At 37.1% G+C, this 19,726-nt stretch overlaps 1 protein-coding gene across 2 annotated transcripts in view; it reads left to right on the forward strand.

The window, feature by feature from the left end:
* LOC131154208 (flap endonuclease 1) overlaps nucleotides 1-19,726 on the forward strand; it is a 68,601-nt gene that overhangs the window by 18,431 nt on the left and 30,444 nt on the right. For both annotated transcript variants that reach the window (XR_009136387.1, XM_058106826.1), the window contains exon 12: nucleotides 5,357-5,438. Coding sequence is in view for 1 of the 2 variants with exons in the window: in XM_058106826.1 (XP_057962809.1) it covers nucleotides 5,357-5,438 (82 nt within the window). In the remaining variant the exon portion in view is untranslated. The remainder of the gene's footprint in view (nucleotides 1-5,356; nucleotides 5,439-19,726) is intronic.

Raw genomic sequence — 19,726 nt, forward strand, 5'->3', positions numbered from 1 at the left:
CCTTCTACAAAATATGTTCCAATTTCCACTATGAGAAAAATCACTATCACTAGAAGATCTGAGTAAAGCTATCCACATTTAGTTTCGAAGTCTGTGTGAAGCTTAATCCATTCAAGGAACTAGGTAGGCTCATATGGTTGCATTTCTGCTTCCTAAGTAACATTAAAACAACTTCTTTTAAATTCAAAGCTAGCATTGTTTTATTTGTTTATTTTTATTTGATAAATTTATTTGTTTGTTTATTTATATTTGATAAACAAAGAAATTTCATTGAAATATTAGAATATACAGAGCAAATGATAAGAAAAGAGTCCAAAAACAGATATTTACAAATAGAACGTGTGAAAATATAACTCACATCAAAATAGCTGCTGGGAGTGAGCGAAGCATATCCCTTTAAAGCAGCGAGTAGAAAAAATCAAAAGAGATGCCAACAGCTGGATTCTATACTCGAATAGTGATAAGGACGAACCCATTCTGTGAAAGATCTGTGCACCCCTTTATTCCCAACCAGATTCCTCACAAAACACTATAAAGTCGCCCATCTCCACAGTCTAGTAGTGTTCTCACTCCTTCCAAAAACTTAGCCAAAAACCTTCCAACAATTCTAGGCAAACCTAACTCTCTCCAAACAAATCAAACAATTTAACCCACAATTCCCAAGCAACCGAACAATGCAAAAAAATTGAGAAACTCTCTCAGAACTCTAGCAACAGAGAGCACATATATTTAAGGATAAAGCCTTGTGGATCTGCTATGCTGTAGCATATTGTTGGTGTTTACTCTATTAAGAACTACCAAACAAATAAATGCCTTCAGGGGGAACTTTTACTTGGAAGGGGAAAGGATCAAGATTAACAAGTTAAATGATAAAAAATACAAGAAGCTTCCCGGAAGTATCCAAAACCCACATCCTAACACTCCTGTTAGAATGGTGATTAGCATCCAACAAACAAAGCAAAGATGATAGTTTCCAAACCTCCTGATTGTTAAAATTTCCACAAAAATAGACCTGATTATTAAAATTTCCACAAAAATAGATACCAATAAAAATTTTACTGTTTACATTAAGGAAGAAGTACAAGCTTTATGGACCATGGAAAGGCAAAAGTGACGTGGAAAATGAATAGAAAAATAAAACTTCACCCATGCAAACATCCTCCCAAAAGCGAATATGATATGAAAACTGTCCCTTATTTTGCACCTTGTGAAAGGAGAGAACAATTTGAATAAATCTGTGAATTAAGCCACCAAAAGCTCTTGCAAATATTTCTGTTCCCATATTAGCATCTCTTTGTTTCTGGAAGAGATATTTACTTTTAATCACTTTGTGCTAAAGGAAGTCCACCTCCGAAGGAAACTGCCTTAGCCAATACTCATCAAAGCAGTCTTCTTGGGTGCCAACTTGTTTAGACCCAGCTTGCTCTCATCCTTAGACTTAGAGGCAAACTTTTGACTTACCAGATGACCCCTCTCGTCACCCATACCAGACCAGAGAAAATCTACATATTCTTCTCAATCCTATCTTACCTGCCACTTCAACTGGAATCCTAAACAAAGACAAAATGTAAATTGGAAAACAACAAACTAGGTTTGAATTAAAGTAATTAAACCTCCTGAATAAAACAGAACACATTTCCTCCCATCAAGAGGTTTAGACACTTTAGCATTTACGGGGTCCTAAATGCTGAAGACCTAGGATTACCACCCAAGAACACCTAACTGAATCAAGGTCTATCTAAAATACGCAAACTGCTTAGGAAGCAAGTTCTAAAGATCCCCTTGGACTCAAATTTATAGCAACATTACCTCTTTATCTCATATTAACTAGTGAGGGAAAACACACATTGCACATGCCCATATTAATTGACACACTGATAATAAAATTATATTTATGTTGATGGAGACAACTAAATTTTTGATAATGATATTTAACTACATATATTTTTAATTACTATCGCAGAATTAATATTATTAGTCATATAATGAAACTGTGGGAAAGGGTAATTGAGCAAAGATTACGACTAGAAACAAGGGTCTCAGAGAATCAATTTGGTTTTATTCTTGGGAGGTCGATGATAGAAGTTATTTATCTTTTAAGAAGATTATGGAAAAGTTTAGGGAAAAGAAGAGGGACTTGTATATGGTTTTTATTGACTTGGAGAAAGCATATGATAGAGTACCTAAGGAAGTTCTTTGGTGGGTTTTAGAAGAGAAAGGAGTTTGCAATTGAGATACTGAAGTCATTAAAGATAGGTATGGTAGAGTAACGACCAACATTAGGACTGTATAAGGGGAGTCTAGAGGTTTTCTTATCACAATAGGTATGCATCAAGGTTCTACTTTGAGTCCATATCTTTTTGCTGTATTGATTGATGAACTCACTAGAAATACCCAAAATGAGATCCCAAGGTTTATGTTGTTTGCAGATGATAGTCTTAATTGATGAAAGTAGGAGTGCAGTTGAATCTAAGTTAGGACTTTGGTGAACCGCTTTAGAGTCTAAATGCTTTAGGATACTTGTAATAAGACAAAATATATGCATGATAATTTCAGTAATGTAAGGAGGAGTATCGGAGATTAGGTTAAGCTTGATAGACAAGAAATTAATAGCACTAGTAGATTTCGTTATTTTGGATTTATTATGCAAGTGGAAGGAGAAATTGAAGAGAGTGTATTACATAGAGTTAAAGCAGGATGAGTGAAATGGAGGAGTGCATTGGGCATGTTGTCTGATCATAGAATACCATTATAATTAAAAAAAGAACTTCTATAAGACGGCTGTGAGGCTAGCCATGCTGTATGGATCAGCATGTTGGGCAACTAAGAAACAACATATACAAAAAGTAAAAGTTTCCAAAATGCGAATGTTAAGGTGGATGAGTGGTACAACATTAAAAGATAAATTAAGAAATAATCATATTGATGACAAGATAATGGAGGGGCAGCTTAAATGATTTGGGCATTTGAAAAAACGCAGGCACAGTAGTGCACTAGGGAGGAGGAATGAGTTAATTATTCTTTTTGGTGTTAAAAGGGGTAGAGGTAAACCTAAAATAATGTAGAATGAGATTGTGAGGAAAGACTAAACTGCTCTTAAGCTAGTGGAGGAAATTGCACTCGATTGTGTGAATTGACGGAAAAGGATTTATGTGGCTGACCTCACCTAGTGGGACTCAAGGTTTGTTGTTGTTGTATATAAAGTATTGATAATCCATATACAAACATGAATACAGTTGCAGAATTCTTGAGATGCATTTCCAGAACTATTGGAGAGATTAACTTAAAAGATAAGAAAATAATAAACATAAATTGGAGTGGAAAGATTTATAAAAAAAATTATAAGAGAATAAAATTATCACGTGTAGTTTTTTTGAAAGGGAAAAAAAAATTGTTAAAACATGTAACTCAATTGTGAGCTTTATATATTTTTTAAAATTTTAAGTTCACCTACCATTAAGTTGTAATGACATTGACCCCAAACAACTTTTATAAAGAATCACCCAAGTGTCCTTGATTATAAATCCTTTATTCATGTATCCAATCATCAGATAGCCCATGAATAGGTATATGTCATACATGCAATTGAATTATAAAATGAGCTGCTACATCAATTTAAATTCTAAGAACTCAAGGAGACATCATTCGAAAACCAGATCAATTTAAAACAATGGACGTTTTGGAGTTTCACCGAACATCTTTGACGCATTTATATAACCTATTTGAGGCACATCCTTCATCTCTCTTTCTACAACACAATTATGAACCAACCCTTGTAAACTTTTTAAAAAATGTATGTGAAATAAATATGTCAAGTACAATACTCAAATAAATATGTCAAGTACAATACCCATGAATCTAGGATGGAAGGAATGTCTTTTTATGTATTCCAAGTTTAATAATATTAATTTTTTGAACTGTCAACCACTTGACGTTAACATTTACTATTTTATCAAAGAAGACAATTATATTAAGCAGATAAAGAAGAATACAAACTCTAGAGCTGGAGACTGCTATATTATAAGTTGGTGTTTGGGAACATGGACTTGGTGCCTTGGATATATTTGTGTGGATTTGGATGAAACCCAATACAATTTTGTAATGTGTTTTGTCTAAATCCACACAAATCTAAAACCAAGACCTAAAATTTGAACTTATAAATGCAAGGTGAGAAAATAAAGAAAGAAAAAGCACTCTGAGCATGAGAAATAGTATATTTGAAAGTGCAGGAAACCTATTAGCAAGAACCTTCACTATAAATCATAATAAACACTTGTCACTAGATTGATAGGTCTAAAAGCCAAGAACTTTAGTAGAAGGCTCTTGTCAGGCACCAAAGTAATAAAAGTAGAATTAATACTCTTTCCAATAATCCCGTTGACATAAATTTCAGAATAAAAAGAAAGTCAATAAATCTACTAACCGCATATCCTAAAAATATGCGATAATAAAATGATCTAGAATAGGGGCCTCATTCCTCTCCAATTCCAAAAACAGCCCCCCTCACATTCGCCTCCTCAAAAGGCCTTTCCAACATATTCCTGGTCAGTAGAAATAGGGCTCCACTCCCAATCCTCTCAATATATAGGCCTACAGTGATCCTCCTTGGAATAAAGTATCTTAAAATCAACTTGTTATCTCCTATTATTAATCAAGAATATTAGACATTGGTTCCTACGTTGAAGCAGGAATGACAAGAGGCAAACTTATCTATCTGAAAGAAACCTGATTTTGCTGAAAATTGGTCCTAACAAATAGCAACTGAGCATCGAAACTCCAGAAAAAACTCAGGTGATTTATCAGAACCCTTAAGCCTGGAGTTTCATTCGTATTTATGGATTTGTCAGTTGTAAGAAAGTCTCCTTGTTCTTCGTTTTGCAAGCCATTCCTTTGAATTAATAGCATGCTTTGGCCCAAAAAAATGTTGAATTAATGGTGTGGTCCCAAATACTTGTGAATACTAAGAAAGATATGTAATAACCTACCCTTTATTACAAGAGTTTTTCTCTGTTGGGCTTACCATTTGTCCATTATTTTGCATGGAACTCTAAGTTTCAAGCCTTCAATGTTATTGTTAGACTCTTGCTCTTGCTCTTGCTCTCTAGTGCTGTCAACAAGTGTACATTGAATTGAATTTTTTCTTTTTTGGTTCTTTGCTATTTGCTTTTCGTTTCATAGCATTTTAGTTTTGGTCATTATTTGTTATTGGGGAGCTTAAACATTTCCTGATTAAAAGTTTCTATGCTTTTACTTTAAAATGTGAATATGCCGTTGAAGTTTATCTCTAAGTTTATCACTGTGCTTTACTGGAAAGTAATACTGATTCAGTTAGTATGACTACAAATCTATGCTTCAGGTATTGGAGGACAGACTGCTCTGAAGCTCATCCGCCAACATGGTTCTATAGAAAATATGCTAGAGAACATAAACAAAGAGAGGTGCTTGTTGATCTTCAATTTGAAATTTATCATTTCAAATGCTTGCACATGATTTTCAAGTACTAATAAGTCTGATGCTGTGAAATAATTTCAAAAATGTTGTTTTTGAATTTACATTTGACAAAGCTATTCTATTGGAATGGGGTTTTAAGTAAGAGTATTAACTCTACGTTTATAACTTCAGTGCCTAAGAAAAGTAGGTCCATCAAGATCTCTGACTATAGACTGATTATTCTAGTTTCAAATGTTTATAAAATAATCACCAAAGCGCTCACTAAGAGGTAAAGCGTGGTGCTTGATAAAACTATTCCTAAGGCCTAGAGTGCTCTTGTGGGGAAGTAGACAGATTGTGGATGCAACCCTTTTTGCGAATGAAATTGTTGAGGATATTAAGAGGAGGACGAAGTGGGGGCTTATTTTTAAGTTGGATTTTGAAGAAGGGGCTTGTTTTACGATAGAGTGAGCTGGAACTTTATAGATAAGATTTTTGTAAGAAGGGGTTTGGATAGAGATGGCGTAGATGGATGAAAGGTTGTATGTCTAATGTGAATTTTGCTATGATAGTGAATGGTGGGCCCAAATCTTGAATCAAGACCATGAGGTGGATTAGACAAGGAGATCCTCTTTCTCCGTTTTTGTTTGTGTTAGTGGCTGATTTTTTGAGTAGGATGGTTGATAGGATAGTGGATGGAGGTTTAGTGAAAGGCTTAAAAGTAGGTTAGGAGGAGATCACAGTGTCGCACCTTTAGTTTGCGGATGATACTATCTTTTTTCTGGAGGATCATAAGCTTTCTTTTATTAATATTTTGGAGCTTCTTTAAATTTTTGAAAGGGTCTCGGGGCTTAAGTTTAATTTGGTTAAGAATGGTTTTGCAGCTATTAATGTGCCTGCAGAGTTTGTTAGGGAATTAGCCTTGGAAGTTGGATGCGCTGAGCTGGGTTGGCCATTGTCCTACCTAGGGGTCCCTTTGGGAGGTAATCCTAGATCATCTAGTTTTTAGGATCCAGTGGTGGAGAGAGTGTCGAAGCATTTAGATGGGTGGAAGGGAGCCCTTTTTTCTTTGGGAGGGAGGATTACTCTAGTTTAGGCCTGTCTTTCTAGTATTCTGTTGTATTTTCATTCTATTTTAAAAATTCCAATGGGAGTAGCTAGTCGGATTGAAAGAATTATGAGAGATTTTATTTGGTCAGGGTAGTGGGTTCTAGGGATCATTTGGTGAGTTGGGAGGTGGTTTGTAGGACTAAGAGGGAGGGTGGTTTGGGTCTTGGAAATATGGTGTCTAGGAACATGACTCTTCTGGCTAAACGGTTATAGCGGTTCCCACTAGAGGTTTCTTCATTGTGGCATAAAGTTATCAAACATAAATTTGGACTTGATGGAAATGGATGGGATACTAATTTGGGTTTTGGATGCTCTTTAGAAAGTCTGTGGAAAACTATATCTCAGATTTACCCTCTTTTTATTCCCCATACAAAATTTGTTTTGGGTAAGGGCTATAATATTTGTTTTTGGGAGGACCTACGGATGGGTAATGCTGTTTTGTGCACCTATTTTCCTCACCTTTTTCACTTGAGTTCAGGGCAAAATGACCCCTATTTCTTCATTTATTGTAGACTCAGGTGGTCCTTTACCTTTATGGGATTTTCACTTCAGGAAAGCCTTGAATGATAGGGAAACTAATGAGTTATCTTCTTTGTTGGTTATGTTGAATAATTGTAGGGTATAATGATAATATTGTTTGTTGGATTCTTCGAGAGTTTATTCTTGTAAATCTTTCTTTGAATTCTTGGTTGGGACAAATTTCTCCGTTCCACCCTACAAGGTTATGTGGAAGGTCAAAATCCTCACTAAAATCAAAGCATTTCCTTGGTTGTTTGTGCTTAATAGGATAAATACTAATCACTGTTGCAGATGAGGAGACCTTTAAAGGCTCTCCTTCTTGATATATGTATGCTTTGCTTTGATTGTTTGGAGTCTGTTTCACATCTTTCCTTGCTCTTTGATTTTGCATGGAAGGTTTGGCACAAGTTATTCAATTACTTCGAAGAAAGCTGGGTTTGTCCTAGAATAGTGGAGGAGTTCTTGGCAATTTCCTTTGTGGGGTTTGGGAGGAAGAAGGAAGGAATTGCATTATGGAATTGAGCTTTATTTGCAATGTTTTGAGGCTTGTGGAAGGAACATAATCTGTGTATATTTTTTGTGGAAGAACCGAAGAAGTTACCATATTAGTTGGTGTGGGAAAAGATTCTTTTTGTGGCTTCTTTATGGTGTGTGTGTGTGTGTGTGGAAATTTCAAGGGAATGTGTGTTTGGTATTCAGAGTCTCAAACTTTTTTTCTACAGACTAAGTTTCAGAACAAAGATTTGGGACCGTTGACATACTTCTTGGGTATAGATATATCTAGATCTTGTGTTGGAACTATTTGTCACAGAAGAAGTATGCTCTTGATCTGTTGGATGAAAGTGGATTGTTGGGATCTAAATCGGTTGGTACACCCATGGGTCCTAACAAGAAGTTAGTGCCGTATATGGGTGATTTGCTATCTAATCTTGGACAACACTGAAGACTTGTTGGAAAGTTGAATTATCTTATAGTCACTCGATTGGATATATCTTTTGCAACAAGTGTTGTGAGTTGATTTCTAGATTCTCCTAGGACAAGTCATTGGAATGCAGTAATTTGCATCTTGAAATATCTCGAAGGTGCACTCGATAGAGGTATTTTATATCGTGATCAGGGTCACACTTATATCTATGGATATATAGATGCAGACTAGGCTGGATCGCCTTTCAACCGGAGAACCAAAACTGGGTATTGTGTCTTGGTTGGAGGTAATTTTATTTCTTGGAAAAGTAAGAAAAAAACTGCGGTGGAAAGGTCAAGGGCTGAATTAGAATATAAAGTGTTGGATTTTTAGGGAATAAATTAGGAAATTCTATTTTTGAAAATCTGAAATTACTATTTCAGTTTCTACTAGTTTCAGTTTCCTATTTTCTAGCCTAGAGATCTGCTGATTTGATTTGCTGATTTTGTGGTGATTTGATTTGGTGATTTTGTGGCCTTCCTAATTTGGTGGCCTTCCTCTACTATTTATCTTGTAATCGTGTCTCTTGAAATTCAATAAGAATGGTTATTCTTCTTCTAAAAAATCCTTCATGGTATCAGAGCCTTGTGCTCTTTTATTGTGATGATGTCGTATAAGTCAGCGATGATCGCGCCAGCCCTTTATCTCATGGTTACAAAACTCAATGGGTGTAAGAAACCATGTTGCGAGCATTGCAAAAAACTATGGCATATGAAGGAGACGTGTTGGAAGCTTCATGGTAAACCAGCAAATTGGAAGCCAAAATCCAGACGTGACAGTCACGCCTAACAAGCCACTGCTGAGACTCAAGAGCCTTCTACTAACTTGGATGCAGTCCTTTTACCAAGGAGCAATTAGAGTACTTGTACAAATTATTTCAATCTCCAAAACTGTCCTTAACTCAGTCTTGTTCTTCGGTACAAAAGAGTATCTCTCTTGCGACTGCGTTTTTAGGTGTTATTCCTAATTCTGTTCATTCTTGGATAATTGATTCTGGCATAATTGATCATATGATTGGTTGCTCCAAATTGTTCTTATCCTATAGTCCATGTGCAGGCAATAAAAAGGTCAAAATTGTAGTTGGTTCACTCTCGGTAATTTCCGGGATAGGAACTATCAAACTCACTTTGTTGTTAGCTCTACATGATGTGCTCCATGTTCCAAATTTGTCTGGCAATTTGTTGTCCATCAGTAAAATTACCTCTGATCATCAATGTCAAGCTAATTTTTACTCTTCTTATTGTGAGTTTCAGGAATTGACCACGGGGAGGATGATTGGCAGTGCTAAGGAAAAAGATGGACTCTATTATTTTGATGATGGACCTAACTCGAGTAGACAATGTCAAAGTACTTGCTTAAATTATGTTTCTATTTTCAAAGATAATGATATCATGTTATGGCATTATGGGTTAGGCCATCCTAGTTTTCAATATTTAAAATACTTGTTTCCCAATTTATTTCAGAGCAAAAGTGCATCTTTCTTTTCAATGTGAAGTTTGGTAGTTTGCTATACATCATTGTGCATCCTTTTCCACCCAACCCTATGAACCAACTACACCATTTACTGTGATTCATAGTGACATCTGGGGCCTATGTAGAACATCTACGTATTCTGGCAAAAAATGGTTTGTGACCTTTATTGATGATCACACAAGATCAAGTTCGGTTTATTTGATAAAGGAAAAATCTGAAGTGGAAACAATTTTCAAAAATTTTTACACTGTGGTACAAACACAATTTCAAAAAAATATTCAAATATTGCGGAGTGATAATGGTCGAGAATATTGCAAAAACATTTTGGGCCAATTTTTTCTTGAAAAAGGAATTGTTCATCAAAGCTCGTGTCGACACACCGCAACAAAATGATTTGGCTGAAAGAAAAAAGAAACACTTATTGGAAGTAGCTCAAGCATTGCTTTTTACCAATCAGGTACCTAAATATCTTTGGGGTGAAGCCATTCTTACTGCTACATATCTCATAAATAGAACGCCTAATAAGGTTTTAAGCTTTGAAACACCTTTTGATGTTTTTCATAAGTTTTATCCAACAAATTGGCTCTCTTCTTCTTTACCACTAAAGATATTTGGTTATACCCCTTTTGTTCATATTCATAACCCATTTCCAAAAAAATGTTTGTTACCATGGATGTTACATTCTTTGAATTACATCCCTATTTTACGCCTCATCTTTAGGGGGAGGGGGGGGGGGCAAAACAAAGATTTTGATGTGTTTCATGATTTTTTCCAAACTGAAGACTCTCAAAGTGATCCTTCTCCAACTTTGATTATTCAACCTGAAAATCCAAGCTTTATTATACCAGGAGAAAGTGAGTCGAGTTTTTTAGATACCGAAAAGGCGGGTCTTCCTACAGTGCCTTCTCATGGTGTTCATGATCCTATAATGACTAACAAAGGAGAAACAGAAAAAAACATCACATTGTTGGTACCATTTGACATTGTCTACTCGTGACAGAGGACAACTCAAAAAAAGGGTCTTCCAATCCTTTACACTACCCAAAATTCGTAAACCCTCCAGGTAGTGTCCTCATTGAGTCTTTACCTCATGTTTAGTCCATTTCATCTTTGAGTTCTGAGTCCTCAAGTTCTGAACTCGAGTCTGGTTCCAATCCTCAGTTCGATGATTCTAAACTTCCCGTTGCTATCCGTAAGGGTGTGAGGTCTTGCACACAACATCCATTGTCCAATTATGTGTCATATGAAAATCTCTCATCTTTTTTTCATGCTTTTACCTCACAATTGTCTTGTATAAATATTCCTAATACTGTGCAGGATGCTTTGAAAGTTCTTGAGTGGAAGGAGGCTGTCTTTGAGAAGATGAAAGCTATTGAAAAAAATGGCACGTGGGTGTTAGTTGATCTACCAAGAGGAAAGACAAGTGTAGGGTGCAAATGGGTGTTTACCGTCAAGTATAAATATGATGGTTCTCTAGAACGGTATAAAGCTCGATTGGTCGCCAAGGGATTCACTTAGACCTATGGCATTGATTACTTGGAGACATTTGTCCTAGTTGCAAAGCTAAACTCTGCAAGAGTTCTTTTGTCACTTGCAGCTAATCGTGACTGGCCTCTGCAACAGTTGGACATAAAAAATGCATTTCTTAATGGAGATCTAGAGGAAGAAGTGTACATGGATGCACCTCCAGGATTTGGTGAAAAGTTTGGCACAAATATGTGTAAATTGAAGAAGTCCTTTTATGGGTTAAAACAGTTACCAAGAGCTAGGTTTAAGAAATTCACTCAGTTTGTAAAAAGTTTGGAGTATACTTGAGGGCAAGGTGATCGTACGATGTTTATAAGACATTCACAGGATGGGAAGATAGCGATACTAATTGTGTATGTAGACGATATAATTCTCACTGGAGATGACGTACTCGAGATGAACCAATTAAAGACTTCCCAGTCATCAACATTTAAGATCAAGGATTTAGGATCTCTAAGGTATTTCCTTGGAATGGAGGTTGCTCGGTCGAAGAAAGGGATTGTTGTCTCCCAACAGAAGTATGTCCTTGACCTCTTTAAGGTGACTAGGATGAGCGGTTGGAGGCCAGCATACACTCCAATAGATCCCAATCAGAAACTTGGAGATGACTAGGAAGGTGATCCAGTGAATACAACTCGATATCAAAAGTTGGTGGGAAAGTTAATTTACTTATCACATACATGACCCGATATTGCTTTTGTTGTGAGTTTGGTAAGCCAGTTTATGCATTCACCCTACGAGAAACATCTTGAAGCAGTTTATCAAATTCTCAGATACTTGAAAAGTACACCAAACAAGGGTTTACTCTTCCAGAAGACCACACAGTAGAATATGGAGGCATACACTGATGCAGATTGGGCAGGCTCAGTTATTGATAGGAGATCCATGTCAGGATACTGCACGTATGTCTGGAAAAATATAGTCACATGGCAAAGCAAGAAATAGAATGTGGTTGCAAGGAGTAGTGCCGAGGCAGAATATAGGGCTATGGCTAATAGAGTTTGTGAGATGCTATGGTTGAAGAGAATTCTTGAAGAGCTGCGGATGCCGGTGAACATGCCAATGAAGTTGTATTGTGACAACAAAGCTGCCATAAATATTGCTTAAAATCCAGTACAACATGACCGCACTAAGCATGTAGAGATTGATAGACACTTCATAAAAGAGAAGATTGATAGTGGAGCTGTTTGCATGCCTTTTGTTCCTACCACTCAACAAATAACCGATATCTTCACAAAAGGACTTTTCAAATCTAGTTTTGAGCTCTTTGTAAGCAAGTTGGGCATAATAGATATCTACGCTCCAACTTGAGGGGGGTTGTCGGATTTCTAGGGAATAAATTAGGAAATTCTATTTTTTAAAATCTGAAATTACTATTTCAGTTTCTAGTAGTTTTAGTTTCCTGTTTTCTAGCCTAGAGATCTGGTGATTTGATTTGCTGATTTTGTGGTGATTTGATTTGCTGATTTTGTGGCCTTCCTAATTTGGTGGGCTTCCTTTACTGTTATCTTGTAATCGTGTCTCTTGAAATTCAATAAGAATGGTTATTCTTCTTCTAAAATATCCTTCATAGAACTATGACCCGTACTGCTTGTGAACTTGTTTGGTTGAAGAACATGTTGGAAGAATTGGGTATTTCTCATTCTTTGCCTATGAAGTTGATGTGTGACAATTAAGTTGCTCTTCATGTTGCCTCCAATTGGGTCTTTCATGAACGGACAAAGCACATTGAAGTTGATTGCTGCTTCGTTCGAGAGAAACTTGTGCAAAAGCTCATTACCACCGCTTATGTAAAGTCGGATATGCATCTTGGTGATTTGTTTACCAAAGCTTTGTGGGTTGCTCATGTTAAATTCATTTGTAGCAAGCTAGGATCATATGGCATTTATGCTTCAGCTTAAGGCGGAGTGTTAGAGGTTATTCATGTCTTTTAGTTTTATAATTATTTAGTGTGTTAGTATGTTAATTAGTGATAGTTAGTAAGGGTATTATTGTTATTAGAATATATTTAATTTGTATTATAAATAAAGGGAGAGACCTATTTTCAAGTTAGGTCATTCATTTTAATCATATCTTAACAAGTAGTATTGTTGTGAGGACCATTGTTAATCATGTCAAATTTTGTTGTTGTAGTTCTACGATTTCATGAATACTTTTGTTTCTTTGTTTGGTATTGTTGTGTAATGTTGTGGGAGTTCAGCTTTAATTAGCTTCTCTTTGTTTTGTATTCCCCCTTTGGTAATATACGAAGCTTGTTTCTTGCCAAAAAAAATTTTAACTCTTTTGCGAATCTACCTAAGCAATGAGCTTCTTATGTACACTTTGTAGGATCAAGTCAAATGTAGATTAAATGAAGTGGGAACATTGCAAGAGGCACTAATTTAACTTTATTGAATTTACTGCTACCTAATAACCTCTAAATTTGTTGTTGGGTTATTCACATTGAATTTTAGGAGGCATTTACCAACTCGACTTAGAATTAGTCATTGGACAAGCTTACAACTTTAAATCACGGTTTAAGACTATTAGATTTCCACTTCATCTATGTTAATGGCTATTGTAGTCTTTTAGTATTATTATTGTGTTACTATGTTAATTAGTGAGTGTTAGTAAGGCTATTATGGTCATTAGAATGTCTTTAATTTGTATTATAAATAGAGGGAGAGACTTATCTTCTAGTTAGGCCATTTGTTTAATCAAAATCTCAATGTGATATCAGAGCGTGATCCAACTTAAACCCTACCTCTCTCAGGCCTCAGCCATCTTCAGAAAACACCCTCCCGTCACTACCCTTCTCAGAACCACTTCAACCCTTCATTATTTCACAAAACCAACCATTACCATATAGCCAAAAACAAAACCCTTTGAAACATAACCCTACAAAATCCCATTGCCAAGAACCTCATCATGCGCCGCCACGTGCTGGCCGACTGCTAGCAGTTCCAACCCCATGTCTAACACCTTTTTTTAGATTTTTTCCTCCATAATGTTTTGATTCCTTCCCTATACCATATTATCAAGCCATTGGGCATGTTTTTTGCTCAAAGATCCTTTTTCAACCATGCACTTGTGATAATTCGTTAGTTGTTGTTTGGTGTTCATAAAGGCTTTTCGTGTGAGTTTCTTGGAGCAGGGGCAGTGTTCATAAGTTGATTTGTGAGGTTGTGATAGTGTTATATCAGTTTGTATGTGGTTTACCTTGTCCCTGGTTGTTTTGGTGCTTCACCTCGTTTGTGGTTATCCCAATTAGTTTTGACTGTTCTTCTTGTTTGACATTGGTGCGGCTGTTGATTTGTGAGAGTTGGGATGGAGTCTAGGAATCTCAAGAACATGTTTCCTTCATCGCTGCCATAGATAACAACTAAAAGGTTTGATGGAAAGAATTATGTTTAGTGGCCTAAGGCTATTCGGGTTTATTTAGCAAGATGAGGAAAATCTGACCACTTGCTCCAATTTGATCCTTTTGATGAGAAAAGAAAAGAAGTGTAGATTTTGGAAGATGCCTTGATTGTTTCCTTTTGTGGAATTTGATGGAGCCCTAGATTGCACGGATGGGTATGCATATGGATACATGCAAGGAGATTTGGGATTATGCCAAGCTTTTGTACTCTAGTAACATTACATGTATGTATGATTTAGGATCATTGCAAATTATTTTCAAGAGATGAAATGTATTCATGAGGAGCTTAACGTCTTGCAACCTATAACTACCAATGTTCGTGAGATGCAGAAGCAGAGGAAGCAGATGAAAGTTCTTTGAGTTCTAGTGGCCTTAAAACCCGAGCTTGAGGCTATCTGGTCCCAGATACTTAGTAGTGCAGAGTTGCCATCATTTGTCGATGTTTATTCTCATGTCCTTTGTGCTTCCTTTAGCACATACACTCTTGCTCTTGCATTTAACTATGAGAGGACAACCTTTGCCACGCATGGTGATTCTAGTTCTTTACCAAATGTTTGCAGAAGTTATCGAGGTGGTTTGATTGGTGTGGTGGTAGAGATGGACGAGGTAGACGCACGCCCTTCAAGTGCGCTCATTGTGGACAAGGTAATCATATTGTTGAGAAGTGTTGGGATCTCCACTATAGACTTTCATGTGTTGCCAATGCAGCCACCACTGGTTCAACTCCTTTAGGGGCAGCCAAAGCAGCCATCGCTGACTCCACAAGCCTTTGGGGCCAAGTGGGGGGCAACGTACTGTATCTATCTTAGAGGAATAGTTTTCCAAGTTTCAATAGTATCAAGCGTCACAACAAGCTTCTCTTTCCATTGCATCTTTTGCCCAAACAAGTAATACCACAACATGCCTATTATCTAGTACTTCTCGTCATAGTTCTTGAGTCACATACTCCAATGCCATTGATTATATCACATGTATACCTAATTTCTTCTTTAATTTGAAGTAACATCAAAAGATAACTTGTGTTACTCTTGCTGATGGATCCATCATTGTTGGTAAGGGAATTGGGAATATAAATCTCACTTTTTTATTTCTTTCCCTTCGGTTTTGTATATTCCCAAGTTTCCTTTCAGTCTTATGTTTGTTAGTAAGATTACCAAATCCATGAATTGTTCGGCAACATTCTTCCTTAATTTTGCGGTTATAGAAGATTTGAAGATGAGGAAGACGATTGGTGGAGGGTGTGAAGTTGGTAGACTTTATCACTTTGAGCTGCTATCTCCTTCTAGTGCTTGCACTGCTGCTGCCACACCTCTCCAAATTCATTGTCGCGTTGATCATCCTTCATTGGAAAAGTTGAAATGTCTAGTTCCTGATTTGAGTTCTATGTCTAGTCTTGATTGTGAGTCTTGTTAGTTAGGAAAGCATCATCGTGTCCCTTTTGCTTCGTGAGCCAATAAGTAGGCTACAAGCCCTTTCATGTTAGTCCATTCTAATATTTGGGGTCCTGGTAGAGTTGTGTCCAAGTTGAATTTCTAGTACTTTGTAACTTTTGTTCTAAAATAATTACTCAACTTGGTTATCCAGTTTGGATACTTTAGAGTGATAATGCTAATGAGTACTTCAGTACTCAATTCACTACTTATATGACTCAGTTTGGTATTGTTCATCCATCATCCTATGCCCACACTCAACAAAATGGGGTTGCAAAGGGGAAAAATAGACATATCCTTGAAATCACTTGCACCTTACTTTATCAAATGCATGTATCTAAAGTGTTTTAGAGTGATGCTGTACTTTGCTATATTATCAATAGGATGCCATCTTCTGTTCCTAGTGGTAAAATTCCTTACCCCATTTTCTTTCCTAATTCACTTCTATTTTTCTACCTCCTCGTATATTCGGCTGTGTGGCCTTTGTTCATTAACTAACTCTTTGAGGTGGATATGTTGGATCCTCGTGCTATAAAATGTATCTTTTTGGGCTACTCATATGCTCAAAAGGGATATCGTTGTTATAGTTCTATGTTGTTGCTTCTTTGTTTGTGCAGATGTTACCTTCTTTGAGTCTACACCTTACTACTCTCAGTCCTTGAGTGTTTTTGGTTTCAATGAGTCTCTTCCTTTACCTAATCTTCCAGCTGTCCTTGCCCAATTCACTTGTGTCCCCATGTTGTTTAAGTCCTCGTTGTCTCGATTGCTGATGTATCCACAATGATGGCTCCAAGGAAGAGTCTCCTCTAGCTTCTACTACCACACCTTTGGTTTCCTTGTTTGATGATCATATTTCCCACGATGTTGATCCTCCCATTGCTGTCTGGAAAGGTAAATGAACATGTACACAACATCCCATTTCCAACTATGTTTTCTATGAGTTCTTATCACCGTGTTATTATTGTTTTGTTATTGCTCTGTCATTTGTTGCGCTTCCTCAATTTTTTTTGGAAGCCTTAGCCCATTCTGGGTGGAGGAATTCCATGGTTGAAAAGATGAATGCTTTGTAGGATGATGATACTTTGGACTTGGTATCTCTTCTTTCCGACAAGTTTTTGGTTGGTTGTCGCTGGGTATGCATTGTGAAAGTCAATTCTATAGGTTCTGTGGCTCGTTTGAAGGCATGTATTATTGCTAAAGGGTATACTCAGATGTTTGGTTTGGATTATTGACACTTTTTCTCCGGTTGCCAAACTTACATCGGTAAGTCAGTTCATCTCCTTGGCTACCAGTCATTGGCTTCTGCATCAGTTAGATGTGAAGAATGCCTTCTTGCATGGTAATCTTGAGGAGGAGGTCTGTATGGAGCAACCACCTAGGCTTGCCGCTTAAGGGGAGTTAGGTTTAGTGTATTGGCTCAAGAAGACACTATATGGTTTAAAATAGTCTTCTGGAGCATGGTTTGGTCAATTTAGTACTATAGTACTTGAGTTTGGCCTTTGACGACGTGGAGTGGATCACTCTATATTTTTTTTTTTATCGTACTTCATCGCATAGGATCCTTCTTATTTTTTATGTGGATGATTTTGTTATTATAGGTATGATGATAAAGGTATTTTGAGTCTTAAACGTTTTCTACAGACAAAGCTTCAAGCCAAAGATTTGGGACTGTTGAAATACTTCTTGGGTATAGAAGTATCTAGATCTCGTATGGGAACTATTTTGTCACAGAGGAAGTATGTTCTTGATCTATTGGATGAGACTGGATTGTCAGGATCCAAACCAATTGATATGCCCATGGATTCTAATAGCAAGTTACTGCTGAATATGAGTGATTTGTTGCCTATTCTTGGACGATACGAGAGACTTGTTGGAAAGTTGAATTATCTCACAATCACTCGGCCTGACATATCTTTTGCAACAAGTATTGTGAGTCAATTTCTGGATATTTTTTGAGGACAAGTTACTGGAATGCAGTAATTCGCATCTTGAGATATCTCAGTGTCACACTTATATTCATATACTAAATCACAAAACCAATAACCATTCCTGCGTTTGTTCTTCCCTAATCCACCTCCATCCCATACTAAATCACAAAACCAACCATATACCCATAATCAGACCTCCTCGATGATCCACCCCACAAAACCCCATCGCCGGAGGGCCCCCGACATGCCCTATGGCTGGTCAAATGCTTGCAGGGCCGACCCCATGTGCTGGTGCGTGAGAGTTTTGGCCACTTTTTTCTGTTTTTTTTTCTTCTACCATGCTTTGATTCCTTCTTTAGACTATATTATCAAGCTGATAGGCTAGTTTTTTTCTCGAAAAGTCAAACTTTTCAATGATGCACTTGTAGTATTCTGTTAATTTCTGTTCAAGGTTTTTGAAGGCTTTCTTGTGAGTTTTTTGGAGCCATGGCAGCATTTGTATGTTTAGTTGTGAGGCTGTGGTAGTGCTATATTCGTCGTTGAGTTGTTCGCCTTGTCTGTGGTTGCGTCGGTGCTTTACATGGTTTGTGATTGTTCTTCTTGTTTTTGGTGTGGTTGCTGTTTGTGAGTGCTGTGGCAGCACTATATCCATCGGTGAGTTGTTCACCTCATCCGTCGTTGTGTCGGTGCTTCACATAGTTTGTGATTGTCCCGATTAGTTTTGATTGTTCTTCTTGTTTTTGGTGTAATTTTTGATTTGTGAGTGTTGTGATGGAATCTATGAATCCCAAAAATTTGTTTCTTAAATTGTTGCCACAAATAACGACTCAAAAGTTGGATGGAAAGAATTGTGTTCAATGGTGTTTAGATTTATTTAGCAGGATTAGGGAAATCTGATCACTTGCTCCAATATGAGTCTTCTGATGAGAAGAGAAAAGGCACGTGGGTTCAAGAAGATGCCTTGATTGTTTCCCTTTTATGGAATTTGATGGAGCCATAGATTGCATGGATGTGTATGCATCTAGATACGTGCAAGGAGATTTGGGATTACGTCAAACTTCTTTACTCCAGTAACATTACACATATGTATGATTTATCCCAGGAGTACTTTCAGTTACAACAAGGCGATAGGAGCATTGCAGATTATTTTGGAGAGATGAAAGGTATTCATGAGGAGCTTAACGTCGTGCAACCTATAATTGCCAAACGCTTGTGAGATGCAGAAGCAGAGGGAGCATATGACAATTCTTTGTGTTCTAGCAGACTTAAGACCTGAGTTTGAGGCAGTTCGGACCCAGATACTCAATAGTGCCAAGTTGTCATAATTTTCTAATGTTTATTCTTGTGTCCTTTGTGCTTCCTTTAGCGCGCATTCTTCTGTTCTTGCATTTGGCTTTGAGAGGACAACCTTTTGCTACACAAAGTGATTCTAGTTCTCTATCAAACAATCGCAAAAGTTATTGTAGTGGTTCGAGTAGTCGTAGTGGTAGAGACAAACAAGGCAAAGGTATTCCTTGCAAGTGCACTCATTGTGGATGGAATAATCATAGTATTGAGCAGTGTTGGGATCTTCATGGTAGATCTTCACGTGTTTCCAATGCAGCCACCACCGACTCCTCATCTTTGGGGTCTAGTGGGGGGCAACGTATTGTCTCTATGTTAAAGGAAGAGTATTCCAAGTTCCAGCATTATCAAGCGTCACAACAAGATTCTCTTTCCATTGCATCTCTTGCCCAATTAGGTAAGCACACAGTATCCCTGTCATCTAGTGCTTCTCGTTCTAGTACTTGAGTCATAGGCTCTGCTGCCACTGATCATGTCACATGTATACCTAGCTTTTTCTCCACTCTTCAATATCCTACAAATTTACCTTGTGTTACTCTTGCTGATGGATCCACTACTGCAGTCAAGAGAATTTGTATTGTAAATCCCACTTCTTCTATTT

Source organism: Malania oleifera, chromosome 4, assembly GCF_029873635.1.
Source record: "Malania oleifera isolate guangnan ecotype guangnan chromosome 4, ASM2987363v1, whole genome shotgun sequence".
Taxonomy (NCBI): domain Eukaryota; kingdom Viridiplantae; phylum Streptophyta; class Magnoliopsida; order Santalales; family Ximeniaceae; genus Malania; species Malania oleifera.